Below are 9,883 nucleotides of genomic sequence, written 5' to 3'. Positions count from 1 at the left end.
TTGAGCCCTTGGGCACACTTTGCACCTGGTAAATCACTTTAAACCCCAGGGCAGGAAAGTTCTTTGGGCCCAAAGGGTGCAAAAAACTTTTCTGCCCGTGGGCCCAAAGTAATTTCAAGGGCGCAAAGTGTAGCCCAAGGGCGCAAAGTGGCAGTTGCACTTTGGGTCCATGGTAAGAAATGGTAGTCTTCCTACGAGTTTGAAAAGTCTCTGTTTGCGAACCGAGAGGTTTGTGGCCCGAGCCGAAGGCGAGGTCCGTAACGAGGTTCGTAAAGGAGACTTTTCGAACAAGTTCCGGAAAACTGCTTTTTCGCCCGAGGAAGTACCAGCCTCCTAAAACCACCCGAGGGCGGAAAATAACATTAAAGAACCGTAGGAAATAAATGAATACAACCCTAATAACACAAATATTCTTAAAGGGTAGAAAATTATACTGTAGAATCGTTATTAAAGCATTGTTAATGCCTTTTATTTCTTATGACTACATGTTACTGAAGTAAGTGGCCTAAAAGTTGTAACCATATGTACGGTAACAGTTAAAGTAAATGGCTGACCTATTTTCTTGTCTCGGTATTTCTTAAATAGATAAAATTAAATATTATTGTTGCCTCCATAAAAAAAGCCCAAAAGTCGCTTTTTTTATCATAGGCCCAAAGTGCAACAGCCGCTTTGCGCCCTTGGGCCACACTTTGCGCCCTTGTAATCACTTTAGGCCCCCGAGCAGAAAAGTTTTTTGTACCTTCTAGGTCCAAAGTATTTCTTACCCAAGGGCCCAAAGAGATTTACTGAGCACAAAGTGTGCCCACGAGCGCAAAATTGCACTTCGTATCCTCAGTGAGTAAAACATTATACGTGACTAGAGCACCAACGTACAACAAACGCACCCTTCAGGCGCTCATGTTTGTACTTTGTGCCCTAGTGACGTAATGTACTATTTACGACCTCGGGCGTTTTTGAGGGGTTGGGTGTGCCGTTGGTAGAAAAAATAGGATTCACCACATATGTGCCATCGCTTCGCAGCTACCATACGTTCCTTGGGTCGCAAAATAGCCCCAGAGACGATGGCACTTATTTGATCAAAACTACTAGTTGGTTCCAAAAAGTAATGGACATCGATTTTTAACTTTTAAAAAACGCTTCCACACCATTATTACGACTTTTCAAATAAATTGCGTTGAAAAATTTTTTACTTTAACAGTTTTTGTGACCCAAAGTTGGTCTTATATCTTTTTTTTTGCAAAAACAGTATGTTACCGTCTTCAATTTGTGATAAAATTAAGAGAAAAATAGCAAAAAATGAAATGTACCACATGTTCTAGCACGTTCACCTGCAGTTTTTGCACATGCGTTTTAGGTGTGGCAACAGCTCTCTGGAGAGTTTAATACAGTATGCTACCAAGTAAATATCATCACATGAAAAAATACGAACATCGCCCAAGATTGGTAGGATATAAACATTCGTTAATGCTAGTACTGTTCATCATTACTGTTCCAATACTGGATCAAAGCAGAAATGGTAACATTGGTCGTACATGTAAACTTCTGCACCGTTATAATATTCGTATGCAGGTCTCGAATAATATTTAAAAAATGACTAACCATGATTTTTTTCTTAGTATAGATGAGATTTTTTCAGTCACTTCATAACTGTTACAGCGTCGTTTTGCTAGTTTTTCGGACCATGCAACAGTTTGAAAAAGCACCACTACTGGCGATAGTCAGAGTCACTGGACCGGAAATAATGCACGGAAATAAGTGACAATTTCTTTTTCTAATTGAATCTTACAAACCTATTAAGTAAGAAGACGTTTATACAAGTAGTAATGAATTTTCCATTATCTAGTTTATTGTTTTTTTCGATACGCTTTAAGGTTATCTATTTTTTTTTGATGTTTGTTTTTACAAAAATGTATAAGGTTGTCACAGACAATGTAAGATTTACAATTATTTGTATGAACGTCTTCTAACTCGATAAATTTGCAAGATTAAATCATTAATGAGAAAATGTCACTAATTCCCCTGCATTATCTCTGGTCCAGCGACTCCGACTGTCACCAGTGGTGGCGCTCTTTTAAACTGTTGTACGGTCCAAATATTAATAAAATCAAATAATATTCTTAAATTCAATTCTTAAATTAATTTTTAAGTAAGTTTCATATTTTTACTTTTTGTATTTACAATACTAATAAATAAAAAATTATAATAAACAGTAAATAATAAGTAACAAACCATAATAAAAAAATAACAAACGGTGTTAAAAAGTCCTTTACTGTAAGTTATGAGTTAGAAACGTAAAAAAATGAGATGATTCTTATTTTAACATGATGAATTATTTAACATCTTGAATATTATTAGTAATTACTATATTTTATTCTGCTGTTACTGCTGCTCTCATTGTACGCCCACCATCTCAGTCACCTGCTCCAGAAAACCATCGTGAGACGTAACTTTTTATTTGCTCCTCTGGCACTTTAAATTTTTGAGTTATTAGGCCTAAGAATTAGCAATTTTTAATTACTGTACTATAACCTGAATAATAAAAGTAAATTATACATTTAATGTAGATAAATACAATTGAATTTATTTTGCTTTACATAAATAGTTTCTAGTATATTTATTTTGTATTTTTAAATATACTTTTTATTTTCTCGTACTATGCAGCACCGTCAAAGTTTTTTTATTTTTTGCCCAATTGCTTATTTATCGAACGACCACAGTCTGAATACGCTGGTAGAAGCATTTTTGATAAAAGACATCAAAATATTTCTCGAGGCATTATTTTAACTTTTAGTGCCTATGACGATTTTAAATATCCAAAGATTCTATAAAAATATTTACAAGTTTATAAAAACAATCATTTCTTTGAAATCAAAGTGATAGAAATGGTAGTATTTACCAATTCATTCTATATCTCAGTGTCTGATTTAATTTGTTTGTTAAATTTTTAGAATTCCAATAAAGTTGTCATTGGAAGCGACACCTTAAATCTTTGTTACTTTTGGATTTTTCCATAGCAATGACGTTAAGTATAAGATTTTGATGATTTTTATGTAAGTCTTGTTAAATACAGCTTCTAGGTCATCTTACATCTTGTTTTATTTTTTTTTAAAGATCTTGAATATCCTCTTTTATTTCAAACTTGACTTCAGGATGTTTATCTGAGGTGGAGACTGTAGTAACACCAGCACTAGTATTGGCATCAGTGTCATCGTGCAACTCTTCTAGATTGACTTATTTTCTTTTTTTAATGCTTTGTGGTTGTGGTTGTGATACTAGTGTCTTACTGATTTGAGGAACATCGTTCCATTAATAAGTCAGATGCTTTTCACTTATTTAAATGATATCATTACTCTGTAACATTGTTTCTTGACCTGAAAACAAATAGAGGTAACGACGCAGCATTAACAAATCTCAATCACGTTCGTCCCCTTTGTCCCTCTTTTTTCTTGGGTTTCTTCTTCTGAAAAAGGGGGATTGGTTCGGGAATTTTTCCGTTCTACGGGGAGAACTATTAATTAAAACACAAACAAATACCTTTAACTATTCTTTCATTCATTCATATTCCTTCATTCAAATCACTTAACACTAATACACAGCATCTCTTTACACGATTATCTACTCCGCAAAGCTTCACCCTGTCCCCTGGACAGTGCTGCAGTGACTGCGCCCCGCACCACGCGAGGCACGAGCGCACGCCCACCACATCCTGCTCGTCCTGGACCAGGAAGGGCTTCTGTTCTTCCATCCCCAATTTCACACACTACTATACTCTCTCTCTCTGCTCGACGATGCTTCTCTCTTTCTCTCTCTCTCGCTCTCTCTCTCTCTCTCTCTCTCTCTCTCTCTCTCTCTCTCTCTCTCTCTAGGTGTTCGATGTCCTGATTTCGCGAAGAATATATGACTATCTAGAGACCAACGCTTTGCTTTTGCCTATGCAGTCCGGTTTCCGGAGGCGCCACAGCACGCAGACGGCACTACTCAAACTCACTGATGACATACGCCTGGGTATGGAGCGTGGCATGGTGACGGTCTTGGTTTTGTTTGATTTCCGTCAGGCATTCGATTCGATCGACTATGAGTGTTTGCTGCGCGTTATGGGCACGATAGAGTCTTCAGCCAAGTCCCTAAAATGTTTCTTTTCTTATTTGTTGGGCTGCTCTCAGGCTGTGCTTACGCTTGAGGGGAGGGGGGGCACTGAATTTTTGCCAACAACTTCCGGCGTACCTCAGGGTACTTCTATTGGTCCCATTATATTCTTAATTTTCATTGATTCAAATCCTTTAGCTCTGTTCCTTAGTACAGGTTTACTATTCACCGACGATCTCCAAATCTATATTCAGTGTAAACCGTGCGACTTTCCTAGGGTGATTGGCCTCTTGGATGAGGATATCGAGCGCATCGTACTATGGTCTCAAAATAACGGTTTGGACTTGCATCTGGGCAAGTTGTTGGCAGCCTTATTTCGTACATGCCAGCAATTGATGAGGGTGAACTGGGCTAGGCTGCCTCCTCTGATGACCAGTGGCGTTGTTATTCTTCTTATATAAGAGCCACCTCTTATCAAATGCATTAAAAGCCAAATTAGCATCGTGCCTAGTCAGACCCTATATCGATTACGCTTGTCTCGTGTGTATGGGCCTTTCTGGATATCTTGCACTTAAGTAAAATTGGCTATGTAATACAGTGTAACGGTACATCTATGGTCCCCGTCGTGATGCTGCAATGAAGCCGTATTATGATAGGTTGGGTTGGCTGCGCTCCAGCAAGAGATGCGAATACTTCTTAGGAGTATCGACTTAAAAGCTTTTGACTATGCAGAGGCCAAAGTGCTTGTTTGGTTTGTTTCCACCAGTCTCTGATGAGTCCCGCAGACCAATGCGCTGGGCGCAGACTGGGTTGTGAATCCCGCATGCCACCCTAGCATCTTATGCCTCCTCGTTCTCAATAACAGCAATTAGATTTTGGGACTCAATACCAGCTCCTATTAGACTGAAAGATATTGTCTCAGCTTTTAAAACCTTTCTGTATAAATATCTGACTTTGCAACCGCTTGAGTAAGACCAAACCTCTGTAATTCTATTATTTTTACGTACTAGTAAATGAAATTGTTTAATTAGTAAGAGAGAGACCATACAATTGTACCTGTCAAATTTTACTGATACCGTGATTGCTATGTTTTTAGTTCGACATAAGTTACACTGTGTATTAATATTGTGATTTACTACTGTATCTTAGGTTTTATGTTATGTTTTACTGTTGACATTACTTCGCTTTACCGAATGGATTTTATACATAAATATTTATAATATTATTTTTATAACTGACTAATGTACTTAAAATTGGTTCTGCCATACGGACTTTAAGTCCTTGGCATATAAATAAACATGTTTCAAGTCAAATCTCTCTCTCTCTCTCTCTCTCTCTCTCTCTCTACTATGGACCTTTGGTCCTTAGCCTAATAAATTCACTCTACTCTCTCTCAACTTTGCTATCTACCCTCACACACGACAAAACGCGTGAATAATGGCGGTATTCCCAAGCATGCACTTCGCGGTATCTCGTACATTTCGTCTCGTCAACCCACACACTACTCTCTCTCTCTCTCTCTCTCTCTGTCTTCGCCATACTCTCTCTATAGCCTCACCTCCTGGTCAAACGTCTGCGAGTCCAACCCAGAGCTATGTCGTCCAAAATCCTCGAGCGGGTCGTTCGTTTTACGGCTTCACTCTTTCTCTTCTTTCTCTCTCTTACCCTCTTCTTCTTGTCTCAGTGGCTTCCGTAGTCCTCCACCTGGAGACCTCGTCATCCTGGGAGAACACAGCAGCTGCTAGACTTCCGCTCACACGCCTCTCTTCTCTCAACGCTCTACTCAAAAACTCTCTCTCTCTCTCGTTCTCTCTATGCCCTAGTAAAAGACGTGACTATTTTCTTGGTGTAGCAATGTATAAAGTTTTAACCACTCAGAGATCTGAATACCTGTACAATTTGTTCCCAAGGATCTCTGATGGGCTCTCTCGATCTTCACGTCGTGCAGAGACTAGCCTGGCTCTGCCACGAGCTGCCCTTTCGTCTTATGCCTCTTCGTTTTCCCAACTGGCCATGAGATTTTGGGAAACTATTCCAGCCTCTATTCGCCTAAGGGAAAGTATCGGGACGTTTGAGACGGCCCTACACAGGTATTTGCTTTCATTGCGTCTTGACTAAATGGTACTTATGGATCAAAACGTTTTATTAACTAATAATGTCTAACGTAATTTGAAATTACTCAATCTCTACTTATCTGTACAAATAGGTAACTTGTTGCGCTTGTGGTCTGTGATTGCTCTTGAATAGGATATTTATGCTACTCAATATTTATGTTATGTGACTCCATGTCCTCCTTTATAATATTATTGTTGTTAAACATCGAATTTTACTAAGTACGTTGATATTACATTTATTATTTATTGCTAATTTAAATTTGGTCATTTATTGTATTTATAATGGTATTGTAATACTCTATTGTATTTTGTATATGCTATTGCCATTCAGATATCTTATCCTTGGCATTAATAAACTGTGTTTCAATTCAATTCTCTACCCTACTATCTACCCTAATACACGACAACACGCACGAAAAATAGCGGCCCTCCCATGCACCTCGCGGTCTCTCGCACACCTCGTCTCGTCAACCCAAACTCTCTCTCTTTCTCTCACACTGTCTACGCTACCCAATATTTCTCTCTCTCTCTCTCTCTAGCCTCATCTCCTGGTCAAACGTCCGCGAGTCCAACCCAGCGTGATGCCGTCCGGCGTCCTCGAGCGGGTCATTCGTCCTCCAGCTTCACCCTTTCACTTCTCTCTCACGTGCACTACCCTTCTCCACGGTCACGGTCCACCCACACTCTCTCCACTCGTCCTCTACCTGCCTCGCGCCCTCTTTTCGTCCTATGGTCGCGCCCTTTGTTTAGTCCTACATTCACACACACACTCTCGCTCTCTCCTTCACACTCGAATCAGGCCAGCTCGCGCACAAAAAAATACCAAGGCACGCTACCTTCCTCGTTGACCTTGGGTAGTCCTGGGGGGAGGGATGTGGTCCGGTGCGTGGCCGCGGACGCTCAGTGGCCTCAGACAGGCGGCAAGTAAACTCTGCTCTCGCGCGCTCTCATCCTCTGCTTCCCTGACTCCCTGGAGGCCGCCGGCTGGTGGACCCACTGCTCACCTCGTTGTTGTCGTCGAACCTCTCTCTCTCTTCACCCTCCACGCTTCCTATCCACGCCTCTCCAAACTCCTCCCTACTCTCTCTCGTCCTTTACCTCTTCTCCACGGACTCACTCTCTCCACCTTCACTACACTTAGAAAACTCTCCGCACACTCTCCAAGAACACACGAAAAAAAAAGCGCCGGAAAAACCGTCAAGCACAAGCGCACGCTGGCTCAACAGGCAAATCTCGACTGGCTCTCTTGCGCATCTCGCATACATCAGGGGCGCCGCTGCGCCGCAAAGTCCACGCATCTCCTCTCGCAGTCGTAGCGGTCGAACGGCCTAAAAGCATGCTGGCAGGGCTCAAGCGCTCACTCGTTGAGAGTCGCTCCTTGTCGTCGTGCTGTCCGTGCTGCTGCTACCTCGTCGTCCATTGGTCCGGGGGGGGGGGGGCATCACATAAAAAAAAGAAATAACAGGGCAATTGTCCATATCGCCCGTGGCCGTTAGTCTGCGAAATACCCGATAGGCGGTGGCCCGTCAGAAAAGGCGCGACGAACGAGTAAAACGGCAGATCGCAGTTTTACCTCGTTGCAAAACCCTCTTACCCTAGGCCGGAGCCCAACAGAGGCTCTGGAGCCAGTAAATAACGGTCAAACCTTTTCTGACGAACCTAATAATAAATAAAAAAAACAATAATAAAGAAAAAAGAAGCATACTCACGTAGACCTTGCGGCCAGGGGTCTGTTGGGTTCGGGGAGGTCGTCTCTCGGGATTGCTGGTCGTCGGGAACCTCTACTTCCTTGACTTGGTGTCCTCGTCGTCCCGTCCACTCCTTCTGCTATTTGAGTCCTAGTCCGCAAGTCCGGGTGTCCTGTCAGTCCGGGAAGTCAGCTAGAGAGGGGTGGGGGACCTACTCTTCTCGCTCTGCCTGGAAGGCCTGGCGAAGAACCAACTCCCGTAGCTCTGGGGAATAGTCTTGCAAGTTTGCCCATACCCGTTCCAGCTGTTGCATTCGCTCGCGTGGCCAACTTGAGCCAGCTGGAGACCGCCTTTCGCGATCTCGCTGGTCCTGAGGGTCCCTAGCTGTTGGTCGTTTGAACGCCGCTCGAGAGAACTGCAAGGTGGGGTTCACCAGAGCTGCATCTCGGGCGCTTCGCCTGGGATCATCTCCGGGCCCCAGGGTGACCGTAGTGGGTCGGTTTCTTGGCAGCCAAGCCCGCAGATCGGTCTCCACCCGATTCAGCGCATTTTCGGGGCGCGGCCATGAGGCCTCCTGACTCCGAGCAGTGTACCAGCCGTATCCCTCTCTGCAGCGAGGGCAATCCCGCACAGTCACATCCAATCGGCCACAGTTGAGACAGTGGGTGTTCGCCCTGGGTTTGGGGCAGTCCTTGGCTTGGTGTCCTTGAGTCCAGCAATCAAAGCTGGCCCGAGCCGGCGGGTCCAACAGCGGTTTAGTGAGGATGGCTCGTAACCCCGAGAATAACACCCCCGACAGTCGGTGCTGCCTCTCTTGCCTTCGGGGGGGGGGGTGGCATCTTGGGGTGAGCGATCCCGAAGGGTTTGTTGCAGTCCTTTGCAGGCGTATCGGAGCTCCCGCTTCCGAGAGATCATCTCGGGGTTCGTCAGGCTTCCTCCCCGAGACGTATTCATCCAATTCCCAGGACACCTGGGTTAGGTTGCTGGGTCGCTGGTGCTTCTGGCTCCCTCGTCTCAGACGACGAGTTTTCTTGGACCCCGGCGCCGCATCCCCAAGGGGGTCGGTTGCTTCCTCTGGAGTAGGATGCGTCTCACTCGCGGCCTCATTGGGATTGGCCCCAGCGCTCATCCTGACCAGGAGGGGCACGGGAAGTCAGCGAGGTTGATAGAGGTAGGGTGCCTGGTATCCAAGGGAAAGGGACGTTAACCGCTTCCCCTGTCGAGCGGCGCGTCTCGTCATCCCTTCTCCTGGCTAGGCTGGGGACCCTTTGGCTAGCTCGTATCCGAGCTAAGTCACGCTGCTTCTGCCGGGCGGCTCTGTCCTGGGGCACAACAACTGCATCTTTATTGAGTTGCTGAGTCTCAGCCCTCCATTGATCCCGACGGATGCGGGCTGCCCCGTCTTGGGGGGGGGGGTGCCTGGAATTTCCAGGTCCGGCACTGAGAGCGGGGGCGCACTTAGAGATTCGACCTCCATAGGGATCTCCACGAGGCGCTCAGCCCGCTCTTGGAGGGTGAGGTGAGACAGCGCCATGGTGGGCAGTGGGACCCCCAGGAGGATGCGTGGAGTCGGTTTTGGTGGTGGATCATGGGTAGCGGGGGCTTCGGTTTCCCGCGCCATCTCCTCTATCTCTTGCTGCTCCGATTCCGCAAGGGGTTGCAGCTCCCCATCGCTCTCCGAGCGAAGCAGCTCCTCTTCTTTGGCCAGCGTTGGGAAGGGCCATGGCTTGGTCACATGGGGCCTAGTGCAGGCTTCCGGGGTGCCCCGGGTGGTCACGACCTGTCTCTCCTCCTCTGGTATGGAGGGCAGAGTCAGCTTGGTCCGGGGCCGGGCCTTCGGGCTGGCCGCTGGCAGGGAGACCGAACCCCCCTGGCCTCTGCTTCGTTGAGGTGGAGGAGTCAGGCCGGCCTTAAGAGTCATGGCGGCCGCGGAGTCGACGGAGGACATGTGTGCAGACTGTAAGCACATGGACACCCCGTCTCCTTTACGCCGCA

The 9,883-nt window shown here is 45.2% G+C and overlaps 1 protein-coding gene across 1 annotated transcript; it reads left to right on the top strand.

Annotated features, from left to right (window-relative positions):
• Positions 1 to 3,932: 3,932 nt before the first annotated feature.
• LOC149374464 (uncharacterized) lies at positions 3,933 to 4,547 on the top strand. Its single transcript, XM_089593737.1, has one exon. It carries the CDS (start codon positions 3,933 to 3,935, stop codon positions 4,545 to 4,547), a length of 615 nt encoding a protein of 204 aa, XP_089449863.1.
• Positions 4,548 to 9,883: the final 5,336 nt, after the last annotated feature.

The sequence above is a fragment of the Copidosoma floridanum genome, unplaced genomic scaffold, assembly GCF_036245765.1.
Source record: "Copidosoma floridanum isolate Cflo_tuat_1 unplaced genomic scaffold, Cflo_Japanese_pri ptg000020l, whole genome shotgun sequence".
NCBI classification, from domain to species: domain Eukaryota; kingdom Metazoa; phylum Arthropoda; class Insecta; order Hymenoptera; family Encyrtidae; genus Copidosoma; species Copidosoma floridanum.
The sequence above is the reverse complement of the archived record's forward strand: the minus strand, read 5'-3'. Positions and strand labels throughout refer to the sequence as shown.

Coding starts and splice junctions, on each gene's coding strand:
- LOC149374464 (XM_089593737.1), top strand. CDS start 3,933: ATGCAGTCCGGTTTCCGGAGGCGCCACAGCACGCAGACGGCACTACTC.